At 40.5% G+C, this 25,232-nt stretch overlaps 1 protein-coding gene across 1 annotated transcript in view; it reads left to right on the top strand.

The window, feature by feature from the left end:
- Positions 1 to 24,870, top strand: part of LOC134535738 (L-lactate dehydrogenase-like) — a 31,797-nt gene extending 6,927 nt beyond the window's left edge. The window contains exons 3-7 of the mRNA XM_063375004.1: positions 1,800 to 1,973; positions 7,476 to 7,649; positions 12,401 to 12,515; positions 20,899 to 21,022; positions 24,682 to 24,870. Of these exons, the coding sequence (XP_063231074.1) occupies positions 1,800 to 1,973; positions 7,476 to 7,649; positions 12,401 to 12,515; positions 20,899 to 21,022; positions 24,682 to 24,870 (776 nt within the window). The remainder of the gene's footprint in view (positions 1 to 1,799; positions 1,974 to 7,475; positions 7,650 to 12,400; positions 12,516 to 20,898; positions 21,023 to 24,681) is intronic.
- Positions 24,871 to 25,232: the final 362 nt, after the last annotated feature.

Genomic DNA, 25,232 nt, shown 5'->3' with positions numbered 1-25,232 from the left:
GTTTGTGTATTCATTTTTGTTGGTTTCTTCTTCAGGTTTCTTCTATTACCTACATACGATGTAAACCTGCAATGGCGTATGACCAGAATAAATGATTGGTAATGGTTCCGTATTGCGCATCTGTTTTAATTTATCAAACTCTTATAATTCAAATTTTCAAAGTCAAATATACTTTAGTTATATCAAAGTTTAGTATCATATTATTTTACGTAAAAAAACAATTGGATACGTTACTCGGAACATTTGCTCCCGGAGACAATGTTCTTTATCTCATATCCACTTTATATCAAAGCTTTATAATGAATGTATTCGAAATAAAAAATATTTTGGTAATCGTACAGTTTCAAATTACAAACACATTCAAATATGTTTTTATGTTAAAATTTAATTGGATATGTTGCACAGTACAATTGCTCCCGGGAACAATGTTCATAAAAGTTTTAGACATATTTCTGAAATTAAATAAATTTGGGTAATTATACAGCTAAATTTGAAGGTAAGCTATCAATTTTTTTTCTTACAAATGTTTAATATGTGCACCATAAGTTATACGCACACATCTAAAGTAAAATCCAATTCTTCCCGTGCTTTTTCCTTTTACAAACACATTCGAATTGCCTATACCACATGTCGGATCACAATTAACTTTAAACGAAACGCACGTTGAACTGAAATAACAGAACACTCTTAGCGAATTGCAGAACACAAGACGTTTTATGCTCAGGAGTCGCCATTTTACATAGGTGGCACTGCGAGCGAGAAAACAACAAAGCAGTATTCGCGCATGCGCTTATATAAAATTGCTTGAGTTACTCTTTAATTGTGACTTTGAAGCAACAGTCTAGAACGCTTACAGTTGATATTATTAAAATTTGTAACTGGGACATTATTTTATGGACATAATGTATTTTGGGTTAAAACGCAATTATTTAAACATTTTTTTTAAATGATGCATGCAATGGGGAGTTTTTATTTAATGCAGTTTTTTTTACATACTCCATTGCAGTTTTGCACTGTTTGTCACTGGAAATATTTTGTGTTCGTCAGTGCTATACTCGTTTTGTTGTCCATAGTACTTTTTTTTTATCTTCATCGTTGTGTTTATATGTTTGCTGCGTCAGTCTGCACTTAAACTGTCTCGTCGTTGTTAGGCCACTGTGTTCGTCTGTTTTATTATTTACTTTTTTTCATTAATAATTTCCTTCAACGGAATTCTTGTGTTATATGATTTTATTTTTTGAACATTTTTTTGTCCATGCTGTCGTCGATGTGTTGACCAAAATACTTTTTTAGTTTTCATCGTTGGTTCTTTTTGTCCGATATCGGCTGATTCAGTCTTGTTTTCGTTGAATTTTTTATATTCATATTTCTATTTTTTTTTAATTTTCAGAAATTTTCCATGTTAAACAGTGCAAAACTGCAATGGCGTATGTCCAAAAAAAACTACATTGAAGCACAACTATTTGAAATCACTGATCCGTAGGGCCATGCAGATTTCGCGAAAAGATTCCGAGATTAGTTATAAGTTAAAACACTGTAGCATCGCCTGTGTTTCGTGATTGGGTGAATATCTTTCAGGCGTATGTCAATTGTTACATCACCAATCACAGTGATTCAGTGCGGAAGCAAACGCATCCTGAGTGGCTCGGTCAAAAAAATAAACTTCTCTCGCAGACGGCCGCCAATCACAAGGAAGAAGCCTCTGGTGCGGGTATACTTTGTTGCAATCTAATAGGCGTTCAGATTTATTCGCGGAAATTGCCTGCCCCTACTGATCCGCGATGCACCCGCTGCCGCAGACCTGGCGCACACGGCGGACTCGCGGCTGTGCGTCCTGACGGCGACGGCGAGGCAGCGGCCGGGCGCCGGCAAGCAGCAGCTGCTGCGGAGGAACATGGCGGTGCTCAGAGGGCTCGTCCCGGCGCTGGCGAGCTACAGCCCGCTCTGCGTCATGCTCGTCGTCACCAACCCGGGTGAGCCTTCGCCTCGACCACCAACTGTCAGGAGGCGGGTGGCTTCCTACCTCGCCGTGGCCCTGCTGCGAAGCCCAAAGCATTGCCGAATAATTAGAGACCTGCAAAATTCGCGGATTATTTCGGTGATAGGCTAGAATTCAAACACATATACCTCTTAGATAATTTTGCAATTGGCTTACTGTTCATCTGGACGAATCTCAACCAGTTATAAACCCTCAACCAACGAAGGATCGAATCACAGACAAACCAGCTGAGACGATTTACAAGTCGGCAGCCAATGAACTTGCATTCTTTGCCCGAGTGTACAGGAGCATGTGCAGTCTATCCTGAAGGCCATCGAAACCGCAAATTTTGCAGGTCTCTACGAATAATGTGATCGCTAGAGACCGGAAAAATTCGCGAATTAATTTCGCGATAGGCTAAAATATAAATAGTTATACCTCAGTGCTGCCTCTGCTATTGGCTCACAACTCACCTGGAGGACTTTGGGCCAATGAGAAACACCCAAACCAAAGCTTTATACGAATCACAGGCTGCTACGTTGGGACGTCTCGCAAGACAGCAGCCAATGGGTGGGTGACATTTGACCGAGCGTACGTAGAACTATGGAGTTCATCCTGCAGGTCATTGAACCGGCGAATTTTTCCGGTCCCTAATGATCGCCCATCATGCCTGCGTTGGCGATTGTTTCCCTGTAATCGGTGGCCGTCTGCAAGAGGAGCCATTTGCCCTGTTTGGCCGGACCAATCAGGACGCGTTTGTAGAAATAAACCCAGCGAACCACGAAACACAGACAATGTTACGAAGTTTTAACACACAGCTGGTCAGAAAATCATTTTCGCGGAAAATTACGTGGTCCTACTGATGATGGTTAATACGTAAAGACGCGATTATTTCACGTATTATTTTAGCTTCAGCCTAGATTCAATTGTTATAACACGTAGTCAAGTCACACTCGTGTGCTCATTGGCCGATACCAAGGTCAGAGAATTCTTATCCTTTGGACTGAGTGGCACGTGATTCGGCCACACTGTTGGATCAGATGTTCCAGGCCGTGTCAACGAAACTGTGGAACATTCGTCAATGTTATACAACTGCAGGCGTGTAGGAAGCAAATATTTAATGGGGGGGCAAAGGAGAGTATCATAATAAGTGGTGGATTTAACAAAGGGGGGTGTGCGGGGGCTCTCCCCCGGTAGAAAAAAAATTGTATTCTAAGGAGCAAAATGGTACTATTTAAGCATCTTTCGTATAAAAATAGAATGTACTACTAGCAGAAATTTTAACTTTTTTTATAACAAATTTACTTAAGGCTTGGCATCACAAAACAGTGTTCACTTTTCAGTTTTCACCTCGTAGAATTCGTTTTAAAGGCAATTTGTTGAATTTTCCCACTGCACAGAGTAGGCTACATAAATTTCAAGCACATTCAAATTTAGTCCCCAGACATCAGTGGCGTAGCGTGCCATCTCGGCGCCTGGGGCGGGAGACCCATTTTGCCGCCTCCATTCTATAGGTTCTTAGTTAAAATTAAATTTCACATGCAATGAGGTACCTTTTATTGAAGTTAAAATAGGATGAGCGGTTTTACAAGCGGATTCTACGGGCCTTATGAGCAGCGAAGTCAGAAATAACTTTGTCAAAATCAATATTAGCAGCCAATTCTTGTTCAATCGACAATATAGCCAAGTTTGATAGTCTAGCGGAGCTCATAGTAGATCTGAGGTAATTTTTTATTAGCTTCAACTTCGAAAAACTTCTCTCACAACTTGCAACACTAATCGCCAAAGTCAAATATATACGAATCAAGATGACTATTTTTGGAACCGAAATTCCGAGATTCAGTTTTTGAATGAACTGCAGGAGCTCCAGTGCTCCTTTACCACTTATATCTTCCTCTGATTCAGAACAGGCAACAACAAAAAACTGCTGAAGACGCTTCCACTCCATCTGAAACTCGTCCTTGTCCATGTCTTCTAATACATGGGAAAGATCACACTCGAACTTGCTGTCCAAAAGTTTCGCTGGCATCAAAAATCCGAACTTGTCCGATATTTCTTGAATTTGCTGGAATCGAGTCGTCATTTCTTGAATGATCTTGTCGAATGATGCGATAATCTCTCGATGGATTTCCTGTTCGTGAGACAAAGCTGTATCTTCAGAAGATTCATCGCCATGCATGCGTTTTTTCCTGCGAATTCTTCTCGTTTTGAGTTCGATTCCGAGTTTTTCTCAGAGAGTCTTAGCAAAGTCAATTGTTTCTTGCACGAAACGGTCTCTACTTTCCACTAAGAGGGTTTTCAAAGCGCAGAGTTATAAAGAGCTCTGTCAGTGATTTCGCAGTTTTTCTTTTAAATAAATATTAAAAAACAGTTGGTGCGCAAAATTTTAGATAAAAATAGAACATTATAGTGTGTCTGACACATGTAATGAATGATTCATAGATCAGATCTCAACCCGCTTCACCGGCGACCCGCCCCCGCGCCCCCTCCGCCCCACCCGCGCTACGCCACTGGCAGACATCATCAAGTTATCTAGAGCTGTAGAAAAGGCAAAGATGAATTTATAATTAAAAATATGTTTGACTAATTGCATCATAATTACATGACGGTGGTTGAAGATTAATATTTGTAGTGTGAGATAATATATTTTGCCAACTATCTATATAGCTATAGTTACATTTTCATAATATGTGCTAACAAACAACTGCAATAATCAAAACAAGCTATAATCAAATATTTAAGTGAGGCTGAGCCTTGAGTAAACAATTTAACAAAGACGTCATTATCCCACTCATTGCCCACTCTTAAGTAAATTCATTTGAATATCAGGACAGGAGAACTGTTAATGTTACACACCTTTAAGGAAATATTCTTAGATGATGGCAATATTCAGAATGTATTGACACAAGCATATGGTGTACCTAGTGTCCACTGAATATTAATTTAAAACGTGACAGAAAAACTGCTTTACCATTAATAAATCTGAAAATCTAAGTATCTTATGATAAGTTATATGACAAAATAACACATTCAAATTGATGAAGTCAAATCACAATATAACAAAACTCATAATAGTGAGCCGTTTGACATACTACTATCATAGCATTTTTATGTTCCTCATAATTATATGTACGAACAATCCGTATTTTTTCATTGACAAATACACAGCTACTAGAAATGAAAATAAAAAATTAAAGATGGTAAAAAGATTTTGCAGTAACACTCATATCACTTTATTCAGGAAAGTCGAAATTTTATTTTGGTACCTATTAAAAATTTAAAAAAATCAATATTTTAAGTTTTTTTACTGTCAGACTCCCCTTCAGAATAAGTTTAAAATGTGAACCCCACAGAATAGGCGAGTGAAGATGCTTAAAAAAAACTGCATTTCTGCTTGATAAATTCTTGTTCAATGATTTGTACATTCAAAGAAATTTTTTTATTACTCGATGGAATAATCACGAGCGAAGAGCGGAAAAAAATAATGTACCGACATACTAAACTTTAATGTTAAATAGATATATTACATATGTTTTTCGGGATCATGTAAAAATTCGTCTCAGTCTTAAACTGCTCAAAAGTAATACCTGAGTTAAAGGAATCCAACTCTTCTTTAGGATCTTTGTCTTCACAGGCATTACAGCCTAATGTGCACTTCTTTTTAGGCGGTGGTTGTGATGAACTGCAGGACTGTGCAGAACGGTTGTTGAAGAAAAAGTTGATGCTTTTCTGAGTCTTTGTACGCCGCAAAAATTAAAATACTGTAATATTTTTTTTTTCCTTAAACCCTAAATGTTTTTCATCACTGCCATTCCGCACTACTCACTCACGATACTACAGATAAATAAGTTTATTTTAAACAGTGCTGTAGTACGGCTCACAAAGTTTCTTGGACTTAAAAGCAAGACGTACAGCTGTTGAATGATGACTGATGTGGAAAGCGCTCTGCACGTCAGGTCGTTACCGTTAGATAGAAACGAGGCGGGGTGAATGCAAGGGTCTGAAGGTCAGGTAGACATGGGTGGACAAAAACGAAGCGTAAGCTACTGCAACGAGCGGAAACATTTACCGGTATTATATCCTATAATAATATTTCCGCTATCAGCACTGTGAAACGTGAATATTTAGAAGAAAATAAGAACAGTTGCCGTATTTATTGTGCCTGTACACTTATCGAAAAGTCTTAATTTATTTTAAGAATAAAGTAACGCACAGACAAGAAAATCCCACAAAACCACTTAGCATTGCAATGAAGACAATGCCTTTTGTTCATCTGATGCAATGGCCGGGCAAAACCATCACTTTGCCCGGCCATGAAATGTTATGGCCGGGCAGTCGCCTGGGTCGCCCCCCCCCCCCCCCCCCCCCCCCCCGGTTCCTACGCGCCTGTACAACTGAATATAAGTTTCATGTGTACTTTGCTGTAGGTGAAAACACGTAACACGCGTGCCGCAATTAATGAGTATGATTCAGAATTTCCGTCGTTGAACACAGCCCCTGCCATCAAATACAGCCCTTTCACACTTTTTCAACGATGCAAACACTTCAACCAATGTTCAAGGTGTCCGGCCAACATGGCGCAAACCATCAGCTGAACGGATAAGTGGCTTTATGCACAGAAAAAAAATTTCTTTTACTTTTAAAAAATATTTCTTTGGAAACCGGTTGTCAATAAATAGTTTGTAATACGCGAGGCTGTGGTTATTTTTGCATACATGAAATACGTTTTTCGAGATAAAACCAATTATTTCTTACACAAATTGGCGCATAATTTAAAATTTTAATTGATGTTTAATTCAAGCATACTTTTTTTTTAAGAATTGAAAATATAATCGAATATTCAACAATTTGACTTTATTTTATTGTATCATGATAATTATGTGCGCAGTTAAAACTATAAAGCGGTTCAGGGAATGGATTACAAATAAATTTAACTATTGGAGGTACTGTTACAACACAAAGCATAAATTACCGGGCTAGAAACTGAACCCAGTATTACTGCAAACACTCTTTGTAGTGATGCAGTTGTTTTTCATGTAAATGCATAAATTTACAAATATCTTAATTTTTCATGCAAATTTCTGTTTCATGTACAAAAGAAATTACAATGTAAAGTGTTAATGTATATGATTATATTCATGGCCACCCACTGGGCCACACATTCCTCGTGGCCTGGGAGAAAGAACATTGCACGAAACCACCCCTTGATTTCAACATAAAATCTTTGGAGCATGGCAGCGCTATGGTAAGACATTGGACTTGCATTCCAGATGATCCGGTGATACATCCCCAGGCCTAGCCATCAAAATTTTGGTTTTTCCAACAGAAATTACTCCAGGCAAATGTTGGGATAATTTCTTAATGGGAAATGGCAGATTCCTGTCCCCCAGTTTTCCATAACTGTGCACATCGTATGTGGCCCATTATGGTGAACGCATTGTTGACGAGACGTAAATCCCATCACGACGTGATGCCAGTGCACTCTCACTTGTTGCAGTGGAACCCCTCACGTACTTGACCTGGAAGCTGTCAAACTTCCCCGCGAGGCGCGTCATAGGCGTGGGCACCCACCTTGATTCCACCAGACTCCGGTTCGCCATCGCCAAGGCCTTGCGGGTCCACCCGAGCAGCGTGCAGGCCACTGTCTTCGGGGAGCATGGCGACCAGCAGAGTATTATTGTTGCATTATCGTAAACCCATATTACAACTATAATATTCTTCATATACAGCACATACATTATAATCTTCATCATCATGTTCATAATCTTCATCATCACCTCCACCATCTTCATCACCTCCATAATCACCTCCATCATCTTCATCAAACTTCCATCATTTTCATCACCTCAATTATCTTCATCATATCTATCATATCTATCATCTTCATCACATTCATCATATTTGTCACTACCATTATCACTACCATAACCTTTATCATCATCACCATCAACACCATCTTCATCACTATTTTCATCATCATCAATATTTTCATCATCATTGACATCTTCATCATCACCACTATCATCTACTTCATCAATATCGCCATCATTTTATTCATCAGCATTACAGTTGCATTCCTTGTAGCATGTGAAACGATTCTTCTCGTCTTAAGGTTGCTGATAGTAACATAAAGATTATATGCCTAACTCGTCCGCCATTATTGGTCGAGCGTTGAGTACAGATATTTCCAGCCAGTCTTGACATTTGCATTTAAACTCGTAAGCTGTCCAGCAACCGACTAACTACATAGTGATGGCAAAGAATGGAAATAAGTTTCATGCTTGAATCCCATGAGAAGTAAGTGCATCAATATTTTTATTTCCTGGTTTTTCACAGGCATCACTGCATTACTTCTAGTTTGTCGTTAATTACGAGCTCATAGTGTGGACTGAAACACTACAATATTGGTTCTGTAAGCGCGTGTAGAAGTAACGATTCATGGAACAATTTTTATTTCAAATTTAAGACAGCTAACCCTACATTGCTCTTCAATTCTTTCAATATATAACCTGCTGGACAGATAGCAAGTCAAGTACTATATACGATTGCTTATTCATAAATTGCAGTAGGACTTAGAAATTGTAACTCTTACCAAGGGTGGTAAAGTGAAACTGCAATCTCGTGTATTCACTGCTTGTAAAAAGATATATATATATATATATATATATATAATGAGAAATAAAACTCGTATTCTACTCGGATACCCTCGGTTGTCCTAACAGCCCTCAAAAATGTCGTGCCGATTCGTCAGTAGATACTATATCCTTTAATCTAGCAAAATCTGTCTTAAATCTGATCAAGTGTCTTGGAAGTTATTCAAACTCCCTTACAATTATTCCATCTGTTCAGCAACTCGTCGTAAATATTGAAACTTATTCAACTTTTGTGATTAATTGTTGTTATTATTATCTTTAGTGGAAAAGTTGTACTAAGGATTCAGTTAATAATTTTAAAAACTTACTATTTTCTGTACCTATTTTTATACGATTTAAATAAAGTATAAATACTGTCTCTTAAAAATTATACCTTTATCTAAGTATAAGTTTTATAATTCGGGAACTATATCAGCGATTTCGATGATAATTAATTTTTACATAGCCTACTTGTTAGCTTATCGTCTACCACTGCTAGTGTGGAATGCGTTATTTATAAAAATAGCCTAAAGAAACATTGCTCAACTAATGAGCATTGACAACCATACTTTCACATACTCATTGCAAAATTTTTGTCATAGATTTTGCTAGCAACTTTTACAGTAATCAAATATATTTGCTGTAACCTGAATAATGATATAAAGTCAGCTTGTATGCGTGTATATACATGTAGGTATTATCTCCATATATCTGCGTGTTAACACCAAACTTTTGGTGGTATGATTTACTTCTATAAGTAGTTTCTTACTGTCCAAGTATAGGAAGAGCATTAATTCAACCATATACTGCGAAGTACCACCAGTACGTCAACATACAGATATATACGTTTTAAACGGCTGCACCTAAAACGCAGTAAATGGGTGCTAGTTTTTCATTAGGAAAGAAACTTGAGATTAATAGTGAAAGAAATAACTCTACATAGCTGAAGTGAGTTAGAACACTATGTTACGAAATATAACCTGTAAATGATGTGCTCGTCAGATAGTTAATTCTTATTACTAACTTAAGTAATTAAATCTGGATATATTTTATCCTCACGTCGTCAGTCTACACTGATGAAAGAGAATCATGTCGTTCACAGTTTATTTATTTTTATTGTTTCAGAACATATTTCTACCGCTTTAGTCTCGCCATGGCGTCCAAGCTCTTACTCGCCTTGTGCCTGCAAACAGTAGTTTCCAACCGCACTCCTTGATGCGACCGCGGAAGTCGGCAACGAGTCGACGTTTACCGATGACTCCCGGCGACCTCGCGGTAAACCGCACCGCTGCATACAGCCTCGGCCTGAGAACGAGAGGAACTCTTCAATCGGTCCATTCGTCACGGCCAGCGGTCAAAACGATCGCGAATCCGTTGCGCTTCAGTTGGTGTCTGGGCCAAAGTCTGTAGTGATGTTTGATTTTGAATTACCGTCTTTCCGAACTGTACAATGTTGGGTGTTGATTTGGGATCATGGCGTTTCTGTGGTGAAATAGTTTTTCGTGTGGGTTTCCTTGGGATTTAGGTACATAATAACAGTTCCGAACCAACTGGTGTCAAAGCCAAACCCCCAAGAACATCATCGACAACCACCGCTCATGACATGTGTCTGAATATGTAAAATTTTGTTTGGTTATAAATAATACTGATATACGTCTACAGTTTATTCAAGCGACCATTACTAATTTATGAGTAGGGGCAGGTAGTTTTTGCAAATATAATATGACCGCGTTAGAGACTGTTTCCTTGTAATTGGTTGCCGTCTACAATGAGAGGCCATTGCCCTATTTGGCCGGACCAGTTAGGAAGTTGCTTCGGCTTCTGCAGTAGACATTCAAACTGTAAGAAACGCAACCAATCACGGAAATACATAAGATGCTATCAGCGTTTCAAAACACAGCTATGGGCTCTAAATCTTTTCGCGAAAATTCATTGTCACATTTATGAGAGATTCCCTTCGACCTTGTGATGAAGTTCACTCCTTTTAAAATACATTCCTAGTGCTTTCCACAGATTCAGCAACCAGCAACAGCTGGTGAGCAAAATATTTAGACAATTATAATTTCACCATCCGACGTTTTAGTGCTTTGTCTTGAGTTTTTTTTGGATGGAGGGTCAAGTTAATGAGTTATTTGTGGCAAATAACTTGCTCCAGGACTGGACGTTGTGTTGCCCCTTCACACATGTTGCAGGAGGAAATAGGGAACCATTGCGAGATCATATCCAGTCAAGCCGTCGCCACTACCCCGTGGCGATGCCTGGGGATCCCAGCCACATTTCAAGCTTATTAACCCATATCATTTTTATTCCGCTGATTCAAATCACTGACTTACAGTTAGAGTGTAGAATTTTGATGCCAAAGACTCTAGCTTTTCTTCTTATGCGCAGGCGTGCGATAAATAACCCATTACAATATGAGACATGATGATTTGCTTTAATTCATTCCTGAATCGCCAATATACATTACATGACTCAGGAAAGGAGACTGTACCTCAGAGCCAAACGTGCCTAAGCCATAATTCGTTGATTATGTTTCAAAAGAGGTTAATCTTCCAATGAACATTACCAGGCATTGTTTGGCCTTAACCTTAAAGTTAAAAAGCAAAATGCAAATGACGAGATTTGGAACCAATAGGGACACAAGCTGCTGGCAGAACATAACGTGTTTGCACTCAGACGAACCTCCTTTGACATTGCATAAAAAAGCGCGTGAAGCCAAGGAACTAACTGCAGCTTGAGCTGCATTTAAATAGAGAACAAGACAGTCAAGTATTAAAGACACAGGGGTGTAACTCAGATGAGAGAGAGCTCGCCTTGTATCGGATCGAAACCCGCCGCCTCTATGTCATTAATTTTATGTCGTTGGTTTACATTGTATGAGTTGTTTAAATTAAGATGAATATCGTAACCCTGAGGCCAAAAGTGCCTGATTCCCAGTTTATTGCTCGTTGTTTTATTGCACAACTAGCCGCGTGCCCAACAGGAAAATTATTTGATCCTATTTTTTATGAATTACCAAAAACGCTGATACAGCAGACTTTTGTTTATAGACAGAAGACTAAACATCAATTTCCCTATTTCTACCTTCAAAAATGACGAACTTTCATCTTTTTTCACTTCCCTCAGAGAATGAACTTTCAAAATCCATTTTTAGTGCTCACCTACGTTGCATAAAGAACTCCAAAGCTAAATGTTATGCTTCTAGACGCACCGGTTCAAGCTGTGGGTTATCAGTCAGTCAGCCATTGTTAAGAGTGTTATTGAGTAGATTCGTCCTAAAAGTTCGTTTTCTAACGAACAATAATACCGTGACTCCGTGGTTGTTGGAAAAACTTCCCAATTTGTAGTACGTTCCTTCTTGACAGCCACAAGCATGTGTAGGTCGGTGGTGGAAAAAACAGTACCGATAGCAGTTTATTTTCCTCTCGTGTAAAGTTTTCCGATTGCGACTTAGGCTCGATTTCCAGGTGATTAACTACTATGTTTTGAAAAGAAACAATGTGTTCCACGCAGTGGCGTGCCCAGGATTTTGCTCTGCGGGGATGGGGGGGGAGGAGGGTTAGGCAGAAGGCTAGGGCCTTTCCGGGGGGCCTGGGGGTTTTATGAAGTAAGTTTACTCCAACATTCTTTAATTGTGAGTGTCATTGAATTTATATTAATATCATACTAAATATTCATTTTTTTCATTTTATGAATTTAATATTAAAATAATTTTAGCCCTGGTGGGGGGAAGGGGGTGGTCCGGTCCCGCTCGTCGTCGTCGTCCCCTATGCACGCCCCTGTGTTCCAGTTGCCGACCTGCCAGCGGCGAGCGTGGCGGGCGTGCGCCCCGCGGAGCTGGACGGCGAGGCCTCGCAGGGGTTCCACTCGTTCGCCCAGGTCGCCGTCAGGGACGTGAAGGACAGGTGTGCGGACACCGAGCCCTTTCACTGGCAGGCACGAACCCCAAACCTGACTGTTTCCCTCGCTGGGTAAATGTATTTTAATCAGGCAACAGGCAGTTGACCGACAGGCACTAGACCGACAAGCAATATTCCGACATGCACTAGCCCTGACAGGCACTAAACGGAAAACCTGACAATTTATCTAACTGGGCAAATGTCTTAACCCTATGGCAACAGGCAGTTGACCGGCACTAGATCGGTCACCATCTTGGATTCTAGTGAATTTGACCTTTGTCTTTGACCTCCGATGACCTTAAAATGTGACGTGCCCCAATTTACAAATGGGCAAACCGAGCATTCACCCAGAGCGCTAGTTTTTGAGGGACGGGAGAGTTTCAGGTGCAAAAAAAATAGAACAAACAATTTTAGGGACGGTAAAAATAAGCTTTTAACGTACGGCAATGATTTTATTTTCAAAAATACATGTTTATATATATTTTTTTAAATTAAATGCTACCATTTACAGAGTCAAGAGGAAATGTAAACTTATACTAACTATTGCATTTTCTCCAAAAAATATTAAACCGAATACTTTAGAAATAGATTTAAAACTCGTTTAATAATATACAGTATAATATAAATCAAGTTTTAGCACAGTAGTGGTAACCACCATATAAAAATGCAAAAACCTTTTTTTATATTTAAATAAGAATAAAGGCAAACACCCTTTGTAAAGAGTGGAAGGCGGCTAAAGATTATCTGCCCAGAGCGCTAGCTGCCTGGAATCGGGTCTGCATGGCCAACTAAAAAGTTCCCAAACTGTTAGTGGGCATGTTACAATTTTAAATAAATAAATAAATAAATTATACCGCACGTCTTACTGCATAAACAGATGAATTTCTTTGTTGGTTGTGATCGCTATATCCACGCTGCCCAATGGCGTAGGTGTTCGGTTCAATCCCAACACCACGGCATGACTCAACTTGACGGACACCGAGTGAATGCCATGTGGTTCGGAGCCCACAGCAATATTGGAGGTGCATAACGGTGACGCACTATAATTCTTGCCGACCTCCGTAGCGCATTTGGACACACGTCAGCTTTCGGTTGCGAGGAGTTCTGGGTTCGAGTCTCGCGTAAGGCATGGGAGTGTATTTTTAATTGTCAAACTCGGTCACAAACTCATCAAAATCAATGAAACTGTTTCAGTAATAAGTCACAAAAGGGGAAATGGTGGCATGGGCGTAGCCAAGATTTATGGAAGAAGGGGGACAAAGGAAGCTGTAAAAATACATTTCTGATAGGCCTTGTCTTGTCGTCTGGCGAGGGGGGATGTTATGAAAACCCCCACAGACAAGCGGGGTCTCCGATGGTCCTGACCTGTAAAACATTTATTTTAAAATAGTTGATGATTTAAAACACATTTTTAGGCTATATGAGAATACTTAAGTGTTCTTCAAAACCTGAAATTCTTAAATAAGAAGCGCCTCTTATTAAAGGTAGTACCTTACAACACCACTGTTTATGATTATGTCCTAATACGTGATTAAAGAGGAGGCTACTCTCTAATTTCGAATGTTCACTGACCATAAATTGGAGCCAATCATTAGTCAATTTTAGCTGGTTAATGAGCGGCTTTAGAGAGGGACCATGACCCCTCCTTGCCCCTCCCTGACTACGCTCTTGAATGGCTGGCTCGTTGGTAATCAAGCAATCAACAGTGAGCCGAGACTAGAAAATATTCGCGGGTTCAATGACCTGCATGACGGACCCCACATCCCCCTGCATACCTGTTCATTAGCTACTGACTTGTGAGGCGTCTCAACTGGTGACTTGTGATTTATAATCTGTAATTGGCCCCAGAGTCCTCCAGCCCAACAGTGAACCAATAGCAGAATCAGCTTAAATGTAGAGTTGTTAGAATCTTAACCATGCCACGAAATAATCCGCGAATTTTTTCGGTCTCTGCCAACTAACCAAACATTTAAATAAATTATTTAAAAAATTTGAAATAAGAAAGTGGCATAACGTTAAGACGTCTTACTGGCATGCTAAATTGCCCGGGTTTAAAGTCTGTTCCATCCAACCTAATTTCAGTTTTCAAGTTATTTCCCCGAATTCTCTTCAGGCAAATTGGGGGGTGATTCCCTGCTTCAGACCACGGTCAGGACGTTTCCTCAACTTTTTTTATTTGTCAAATCTTAGCTCTAAGTATAAGTTATTTCGAGAATGGAACGTAAGTCGCATCGACAGAAATTTGTAACCCCGGTGCTGCCTTCTGTGGCGGATGGAGAGATCAAATTTCAAAAAGCCAAAAAGAAACTTTATAGTATTAACTGTTTGGTGAAATTTTAAGAAGGTGACAAGTATTTTAATAAATTTCCTTGTCAAAAATCAGGTCTAAAACCGGGGTTTAGTATTTTTTAAAAGTCTTTTTCGCTTTTATCGGAGTCGTTTCATTATATTGTTTAAATTTTCACTATGCAAACCGAATGATTCAATAGTCGACGTAGCTGCTCCAACAGCGAATTCTTGCGGCGGGTGTGAAAACTACCCGTGATCCTGGTCCAGAAGTGGAGTTGAAAGCACATTTTGCGTACATGTTTAAAACGCTCGGCATTGTTTTAAAGAATTCTACGTTAAATTTCGTGCCCGAGTCTCGTATTGCAAGTGTATTTGCTACATGAGTACACATGGATCTGCTCGTTACCGAGGTAACATGTTACACATCACTGGTGAGTACTGAAATACTCGCTCGTGCTTTTTTTTTTTTACTTGTAATGTGTGTGTCGTTCTGCAGCGATCTCGTTGTCGACGAGTCTGAGGAAGCACCACCTGTGGAAACCCAAAAATTAAAAATTACAGCATGTGATCAAGACAAAATTGGTCGGGCGAAAATTTTAGTTATTAATTATTGCCTAACGTTTTACAAACATTGGTCAAGTGGCATGAATCTGGCTGCCAAATTTACTGCAGAACATAAAATTGCAATGCATGTAGTGTATAGGGATGGGAAAAATTCGCGTTTTCAATGGCCTTTAGGAAATACTCCACAATACTTTGTATACTCGGGCAAATGTCAACTGTTCATTGGCTGCCGACTGGTGAGAAGTCTCAGCTAGGCAGCCTATGATTCGTTAATTCTTTGCTGAGGGTTTCTCATTAGCCAAGATAATTCGCTGGAAACTGTGTGCCAATAGTAAAAGCAGCTTAGAGGTAAACATATTTGAATTTTATCCTCTCATGAAATGAATCCGCGAATTTTTCGGGTCACTAGTAGTGGAACATAAAAAAAATTGTCATAGATAAAAACAAATTATGTGAAAATGTAACAATAATATAATGCTCAATAATACTAATAATTTAATACTCAAGGTTTGCTCTCACGAAATTACAGGCAGTAAATCGTAAATATGCGTGAGTAAATTTAATTCATTTTATTCATTAAATGTAGGGGAATGTGTTTTTCGCGAAATGAAATGAACGCTCATTAAACTGAAAAAAAAAATGGTTGTCTAAAGTCGGTTTACGGATGATAGTTTAACGTGACGTCATAACAAAACATTGATGAAATGATTGATCCAGAAGAAAATGAAGTATCATATTCGGCCTGAGACTGAGCCGTAATAGGTTTTTGCAACCAAACCATTTAGGCATTAGAAATATTATATTCTTTGAGGGAGAATTTTTTTTTAAATTTTTATATCTTTTTGTATGATAAAATCTACCTCTGCATACTTTCATGAATAAATTTGAATCATTTTTATTGAATTATCACTATTTTGTATGGATACAAAGGAGTCAAATGAAATCTACAATTTAATTGATAATTTTACTTTTATTTGCATTCATTAATTCAAATATATGTATTACTTTTGTAGTGTCGCGCGTGCCGTATTTATTTTTACAAATACAAAAATAAAGTATCGCAGCGGCCGGGATTCGATTCGTCAACATTTGGATTGATCAAATCAAATTCTAATTCAAAAGATTTTTATTCTACATGTTTACACTTTACAGTTGTTTGTCATGATTTATAAGACACGCCAGCACACAGTGCTCTTTTGTCTAAAGTACATGATTTTTAAATTCAAGTTACACTTTGCTGGTATATACAGATATTACAGAGGTTAACAGAAAAATATAAGAGGTATATACAAAGGAAAAAGATTTAAAAATCTTTGTTTTTGTCTGGAGCCCCGGGGCTCTATGTTTGGGGTATGGAAGTTTTTACTTCACTTATATACATTATATACATTAATCAGTTTTGAGAAAAGGGAGGAAAAGATAAAACATACAGATAGACAAAAAACTCAATATATATACACGTTATTTCTGGCAATGTCGCTATGGGTGGCGTTCATTGGTAGTGCGTCGCACCGGTACTGTGGTGGGCGTCCGTTGCACTGCACTGATCTTCTTGACCAGTGTTACGATTCTTGAAAACTGCCCAGTCAGGGTGGCCTGCCTGGGTGGTATTCTGTGATGAGTTTATGAGGGTGAGGTCTGGTGATGTGTTTGCCGATGTTTCGTACAAGTGTAGACGGGTGTTGTGCTTTATTCTTAAAGAATCTGTCTGTGTATTGTATTACAAGTGAGTGTGGTGGTTGTGTGTCTGCGAGGACGTGGAGCTGTGTGTTGGTTACATGTTTGTATTTCCCGAGTGTTGCTCTGAGTAATTTATTGAAGCATGTTTTTATTTGGTGGAAACGGATGTCGGGTACATGTGCAAATATTACTGAGGAGTAAAGCAAAATAGGTACAATGTACGCCTTGAAGAGGCGCACTCTCTACATGTCTGGTAAGGGGCTGTGGGGGCGGAGAATAGCGGACAGCGAGTTATGTGCGCGGTAGGCCCGGGCAGTGGCAGACGAGAAGTGCGGTGAGAAGCGCAGTGTGCGATCCAGTGTCACACCGAGGTATTTCACTGATTCGCTCCAATTGATCATTGCGCCTCCCACAAACAGTGCTGGTGGCAGACGGGGGCGTCGTCTGGTGATGAAAATTGCTTCAGTTTTGGTAGGGTTAGGGAGTATGCCCCAGGAAATAAAATAGTTATTGACTGTGTTAATGGCCGCGGTCAGCCTGGCTTTAATTAATACGGGATCATGATGGCGAACCATTAGTGCGGTATCGTCCGCGTACATGACAATCGTGCATTCGGGGGGCTTAGGAATATAATGTGTATATAGGGAAAATAACAGAGGGGAAAGCGTAGACCCTTGAGGGACTCCTGCGGTGATCTGCCTAGACGATGATGTGGATCTGTCCACCCGCACATGGAACGTACGGGCTTCCAGGAAAGAATGGAGGATGCAGCGAAGTGCAGGGTTGAATCCCAGAAACACTAGCTTTAGGATTAGGGCATGATGATGGACTGTATCGAATGCACGACTCAGGTCTAGCAACACCATGCCGGTATGGGTCCTTTAGTTGAAACTGAGGGTGATATGGTCGGTGACGTGAGCCAATGCGTTCTGCGTAGAAAGTTTACGCCTGAAACCAAACTGGAATTCTTGCAGCGGTTGCAGACGTGCTACTTCCGCTTCCAACCTGGCCAGGACAATGCTCTCCGCTACTTTAGATATCACAGAGAGCAGCGATATGGGACGGTACGAGGCTGGCCATTTAACCGAGCCTTTACCCTTTAAAATTGGCACTAATGTGGCCTCTCGCCATGAGAGTGGGTAGTGTCCTGTGATGAGGATGCTGTTGGTGATGTTGGTGAGGTAAATGAGTGCTTTGCATAAGATGGATTTGAGAAGGCGTGGAGTGACTTCATCTGGGCCAGGGGCAGCATTGCTGCGCGCACTGTTGATTTCCTTCCTCACCTGCCTGGGCGTGGCCAGTTTGAGAGCACCAGGTGCAGGGGGAGGTGGAGGGTGGTAGTGGGTGGGGAGTTTGGAGAGTTGTGGTGGTACTTCTGCTGGGGTGAATGAGTTCGCAAAGTGGTCGGCCAGGCATTCAGCTCTGTCAGTCGCCGACTCTGCCATGCCACCGTCCGCCTCTAAAGGCGGGATCGTTGACCTGGTGGAGCGGAGACTGCGTGCAAAACGCCACACCGAGCCATTCGCTAGTGACAGTGCTTGGAACTTCTTAACCTCGTTCTCCGTCATCCATTCCGCGACGGCCACTCTGCACTGTCGGAACAGCGCATTGTAGACGTCCCGGTCTGGTTGCAAGCGGGTACGTTGCCAACAGCTCCTAGCCTTGTTGCGGGATGTAATGAGTGTCCTAATGTGACCATAGGAAGTGGGAGCCCAAGTGGGTGTGGTTTGATTGTGGGGATATGCTGTGAGGCTGAGGTGATGATGGTGTCAGCAAGGTGAAGAACATGTTGGTCAAGTTCTTCCTTTGTGCGGGCTTTGCGCTGCAGGTCGAGCTGCTGGTCCATAGCTGTTCGGTACTGTTTCCAGTCAGCTAGTTTGTAATTAAAGATGAGGCTGGTGGCAGTAGGGGTGACTGTTGTGTCTATGGTACCCATGACAGGGTAGTGGTCAGATGTCAGGTCGGTGCAGACAGTAAGGGGGTTGACTCTGGGTAGGTTTGTGCCTATCACCAGGTCCAGTACACTGGGGCTGCCAGTATGGGAGTGGGGGTAGTATGTAAATGTGTCAGGGGCATGGAGTGTTAAGGGGGTTTCAATTAGGTGCTTGCGGAGGGCAATACCTCTATAGTTATAACGGAGAAAGCCCCAGGAGGTGTGCCTGGTAGTCAGCGATGCTAACCGCACGGTCACGAGGCCATATAGGAAACAATAATTGTTTCAGATGTTATATATATATTTATAAAAATTTTGTTTTGTGTTGTGGAAGTTTTAAAAACGTATGTAGTCCGCCCGTTTTTATAACACGATTTTATAACAAATACGCATCCCAAATACACCAAACTTAATTATAATGTGTTACAATATTTTTTATAACATTGTGCAAAAGATCCCGGGTGTAATTTGAATTATTATGTGTAACTGTAAAACACCATTGTTCGTTAAAAACGTATTTGAATATTCAACATTACTTTTAAATAACCGTACCTATTGTGCTGAAAATCGGTGGATGATCGTTAAATTACATAATATTAAAAATTCAAATGACGAAAATATGATTGAAAAGTCAAATCGATGGTTGTTCCAATCGAGTGGAAGAGAGATGCCACGCATGCGTACAATGAGCATAACAGGATACATCCGTTGTGGGACATCCGTAGTGGGACAATGTGCGTTACGGGACACTTTTTCGTGCGTGCAGCTGGCGTTCATCGATTTATTAGACGTTGTCACGTCAAAAAAGACCGCGCCAGCAGTTACTTCATTGCGAGTAGAGCCGTTGCCCTGTTTGGCGTGTCCACTCAGGACACGTCTGCTCCCGCACCGGAGGGCTGCGATTGGCGTGCCATCAGTGATCCTGCTACTATCCCCCAAGATATTGTACATAATGTGATGTGTAATTATTTAAATAACATTACGATATATTGGTTCTTGAAAACGTTTTTAGTGAAAAATAAATATTTAAAGGGTGATTATATCAACGCCATGGTTACATTTTTAATTTCATGAACGTTATTTTATTTTAGTCCCTTGACACCTAGTTTTGGATTCGAGGTACCCTTGGAGATTCGAACATGGTATTATTATTAGAGACAACTGGGATTATGCATATTCACTATGGTCTCTGAGTCCCTAGAATGTGTGGTATTCAGGCTGTCACAAATTTTATTTTTCATACCTCAGATTTCTAAACAGTAACGAAAAAACTGTGAAATAAGAACCTTCCTACATGTGTTGATTATTCTATTTGAAGTAATGATTCGAGTCATCAGAACACAATCAAATGAATGGAAACTCAGGCGTTTGAACTGCAATGGCGAAGGTGCACGCGCCGGTCCGATCTGTTGCGAACTACCAACCAATGACAAAACACGGACGACGCTATACATTGTTTTACCATACAGGTAGCCTGGAAACCTTTTCACCAATCAATCACTTGCTCGAATTATACGATATTAAATCATAGATTGCATAATGTGAGAATCCGACTGCGGCTTGAACAGGGGCGAAGCCAGGGAAGGGGGGGGGGGTAGGGGTTCAACCCCCCCCCCCCCCTTAGCACCAAATCTTTAATAAATTTCTTATTCATCACTCAAACAAATTTCATATTAAAATTAATAAAATTTTTACCATTACAATATTTAAATTTAAGTACCGAAAACTGCTAAAATAGCACTATTTTACACCTTAAAATCCAAATTTTACCGGGGGAGGACCCCCGGACCCCCCGCTTTAATACGGTGGGGCAGGGGGCTATGCTTCATAACCCCCCCTCCCCATACACAAATCGTGGCTACGCCTCTGGGCTCGAAGACTGACTTAGTTTCCAGCTGTGACGCTCGCGCCCCTGTGTTGCAGCGCTCGCAGGATCGTGTGCAGCAAGGGCTTCACGCAGTGGGGGGTGGCCATGAGCGTCGCGGCCATCTGCAGCGCCGTGCTCAACGACACCAGGGAAGTCCTCACGGTCACCGTCTGCGCAGAGGTCGGTGCGCCGTCGCAGACGTGCAGTTGGGACCAGGGTGTCCACAAAAGGAAAAAATATTTCGTACCAACTTAGGCGAGAAAAAAATACTAGATTTGAAAAAAAAGTACTAAATTATAATTTGTTATTGTTTTTCACAATTTAGGAAGTTATTATGACATTGCAATGCTCGAACTTAAATATCACACCACACACACATACATTCCATAGTTTTTTAAAAATAATTACGCTTAATAATAAAACATATTGGAGTTACTGTTATTTGGGCATCTAAAAGAGGCTTCACCTTGTAATCATGCAGGTGTGACCACTCCCTGGTTAGCAGTTACGGTAAAATTTGGCGGATTTTTCAACGAAGATTGCACCTAATAAAAATATCTTTGTGTACAAGTGGTGGCCAAATCTGCACGAATACGTGGCTACCGGGTAATGGTCGGTGCCATGTTGGTTAGATGGCCAAACAATTGGCTGAAGTTTAGTGTTTCCATTGTGAGAACAGTTTTAAATGACTGTGTTTTATGCAAGTGATGATATTTAATGACAGATATTCTAATTCTCACTTACTCACCATCATCACACGTGGTAAAGCACAATTTCCGCAACGTTTTGGGTGGAACAATATGGTAGTGGCGAGTTTAAAAAGTGACTTCCACTACGTTATAAGATGCTATCTTCTGATAATTCCTAACTCCATGTGTCTGTAGTCGTATTCCGAATTCCGATTTGTGTGATCCTATGTAAACAAAGAAATAATATTTGGTTTACTATGGACTTTAAATAAGTTTTTAAAGTTGTTTATTTGTTAATACTCGAAGATGATTATTCTACCTTCATGTTCACAGTTATAGTTAAATCAGCACCCGTAAATTTATGAAGATGTCAATTGGATTTACGAAGATCCCTGGGTAATTTATATCCATTATTCTTGGTATAACCATAACCATTATTCTTCGTAAACCAAAGAAAAAATAATAACAATGTGTGCCACCGCGTTGCACGCGTGTGGTAATAGAACAATTAATGGCAGTAGGGAGTGCGCGCAAAACTGCGCAGTGGAAACACTTTTGATCACCGTTGTTGCTAGAAACTGCCCAAAAAAATAGTTTCTCATGGCGGTCGCAGTTTCTTTTAAATGAATTTTTTTTTTCTGCCGGGAAACCGAAATTAGAATGGCTTAGGCATCATTCACTCTAACCCGGAACCCTTATATACATCACTACACTATATATTTAAGCTAGGCTAGAAAAATGATTGAAAATAATTAATACAATGCGCTAGAATACTTCATGACCTAAACAACGCACCAGTTGCGTTCACCTTAAGAAGAGAACTTCAAAATTTGTATCATGTTTTCTGGCACCGAAATAGATTCAAGACGCTATTTCCCAAACAAGTCAGTTTTATTATGTTGATTGTCTGGTGCCACATTGAAGCGCCTGTCTGTATTGCACATTTGGTCGTGTCGTATCAAACTACCCATGTCTATACAGCTAAGATGATATCGCAGATTCATTTGACTCCAGGGTTAACTCAACATACATAGCCTATTAACAATCAAGCCTTTTTTTGATGATGAATTGGTAGGGGCATGCACATTTCGCGAAAAGATTCCAAGACTAGCGGAAAGTTAAAACACTGTAGCATCTCTGTGTTTCGTGAATCACAGTAATTCAATGCGGAAGCAAACAAGTCCTGAGTTGCTCGGACGGCCTTCAATTATATTGAAGAAACTGCTGGTGTGGGTTTTCCTTGTTGCAGTCTAATAGGCGTTCAGTTTTTTTTTTTTTTTTTTTTTTTTTTTTTGCGAAAAATGCCTGTCCCTATGAATTGGTCGATAACAAGGTCACTTCCATTGAAGGGTTACACTGATTAAGTAACCATTTTTTCTCCTTGTTTAAAATTGACTCAGGGTCGCCAAGTACGTGTCAAGATCACTACTGACAATATTCAACGTAAAGTATATTTATATGCAATTCAAGTCTACTTTGCTACTCAGTGAATCCGCGAAGATGCGTCACTCTCTCCATCCATGGAAAAATGGAATTAACGTTCAAATATATGATGGTATAGGCTGTGTCTGTATTCGAAGTACACAGCTACATACTTTACTGCCCTTGTGGTGTACTGAAGCAGCCTGGACGGGTTAAGAATTTAGCTCTACAAATGATAAGATGCTTCTTTGCAATAAGTCAACGATTCCTTGTTGTTTGTTAGTTTGTCAGGTTGTAAGGATTTTATTTCAATAAAAATAATGTTTTCCATCAAATATTAGTTGAATATTGTAATATTTGACACTTAAACACAAACGCAAGAATTTATGGCAATCTACTTCTGTTTCTAACTTTGTTCGTAAGTTATCGTCAGTTTATGTGTATTTATACTAAAACTTTATTATAAACCTGTTAGAATATTTATTTTTACATAATGCGTGTTAATCCTGGTGAAATATAAAGTATAATTTATTTTTTAATTCTTCCATCATGCCATATGGTAGTCATCAGTAGAGGAACGGAAATTTTGCGGATTCATTCAGTGGCCTCTAGGAAAGACTCCGTAATCTTTCGTATACTCGGGCACATGTCACCTGTTCATTGCCTGCCTACTGGTGAGAAGTCTCAACTGGATGAGAAATTACATGATTTAGTGATAATTCTTTAGATGAGGGTTTCTCATTGGTCAAGATAATTATCTGTAAACTGTGTGGCAATAGCGGAAGCAGCTTAGAGATATACATATTTGAATTTTATCCTACCACAAAATTAATCCGCGAAATTTCCAGGTTACTAGCAATGGGAAAGAAAACGTTAATGGAGCGAGCATAACGATTTGAATTTCAGCCTGATGCCAAACTAATTCGCGGAATTTCCGGGTCTCTAGTCATTAGTAGATGCCGGAATGATTCGCGTATTCATGTTTCCGCTTTTGGCTGTTTATCTGGAGACCTTTGGGCCAATGAGAAACTGTCAACCAAAGATGTATCCAATGACAGACAACCCAGTTGAGACTGCTCACAGGTCAACAACCAACGAACGGGCGTTATTTGCCCGAGTATACAAAGGACTGTATAGTCTACACTAAAATAATTCCGTGGAAAAATTAGTGGTTTCAGTTAATTCGAGGATAGAAACCTCAGGGAGTCTGCACACACGAACAAACGTCCCCTTGCTCATTGACTGCTGATTTTGATCGACGTCACAACTGGGTTCTCCGTGATTCGGTATTTCTTTGTTTGAGGATTTCTAATTGGCCTAGAGTTCACTTGATAACCCCCCGATAGAGACCGGAAAAATTCGCGGGTTCAATGAACTTCAGGATGGACTCCAATATCCTCTACACACTCGGGCAAATGCCAACTGTACATTGGCTGCTGACTTGTGAGTCGTCTCGACCGGGTAACCTGTGATTCGACACTTCTAAGAGTGAGGGTCTCTAATTGGCCCTCAGTCCTCCAGATTAACAGTGAACCAATGGCAGAAGCCGCACTAAGGTATAATTATTTGAATTTTAGCATAACACGAAATGAACCCGCGAATTTTTCAGGTCTCTACCCCCCGAACCAATAAAAAAAAGCTCAGCCCATCATGAATGTGTCCGGTCTCTAGTGACTGGTCTGCGGACGGCCGCGCCACGGGAAGGGGGGGGGGGGAATGTCGCGGCAGGGCTGCAAGCACGCGGAGGGACTGGACGTGTTCGTGTCGCTGCCCGCGGCGCTGTGCTTGCACGGCGTGCACGCCGTCATGAAGCCGCACCTCCCGCCGCAGCTGCAGCGCAGCCTGTGCGACGTCCCGCCGCAGCTGCTGGCGGCGCAGCGCCTCGTCGACCAGTTCCTGGCGGCGGCCCGCGTCTGACGCTCCCGCCGCCACCACACTTTCCTGTTGCTTCCGTCCGTCAGTGGCGGCTCCAGGCAGGGGCTTCGGTACAAAATAAATGCAGTTGCAACGCATAAACAGATAAACCACACATAAACCTACTCCTTAAATAATAATAATAATAAACTATGTTCTTTGTATCTAGTTCAGCCTAGCCTTGCAAGTAGGCCGGCACCTGGAGTCGGTGTGAGGAGACAGGAGTGAGCCGAGCGGCATCTGGGTTAACATTAACTTTTTAGGTTGGTATTTATCGCATTAAAAAAAATATTATATTGAAAAACCATAAATTTGCTTTTCCTTCTGAAATTTACCTTAAGGGGAGAAGATTTATAATAGGAGGA

The sequence above is a fragment of the Bacillus rossius genome, chromosome 1, assembly GCF_032445375.1.
Source record: "Bacillus rossius redtenbacheri isolate Brsri chromosome 1, Brsri_v3, whole genome shotgun sequence".
NCBI lineage: Eukaryota > Metazoa > Arthropoda > Insecta > Phasmatodea > Bacillidae > Bacillus > Bacillus rossius.
Note: the sequence above shows the minus strand (reverse complement) of the source record. Positions and strands in the feature narration are given on the sequence as shown.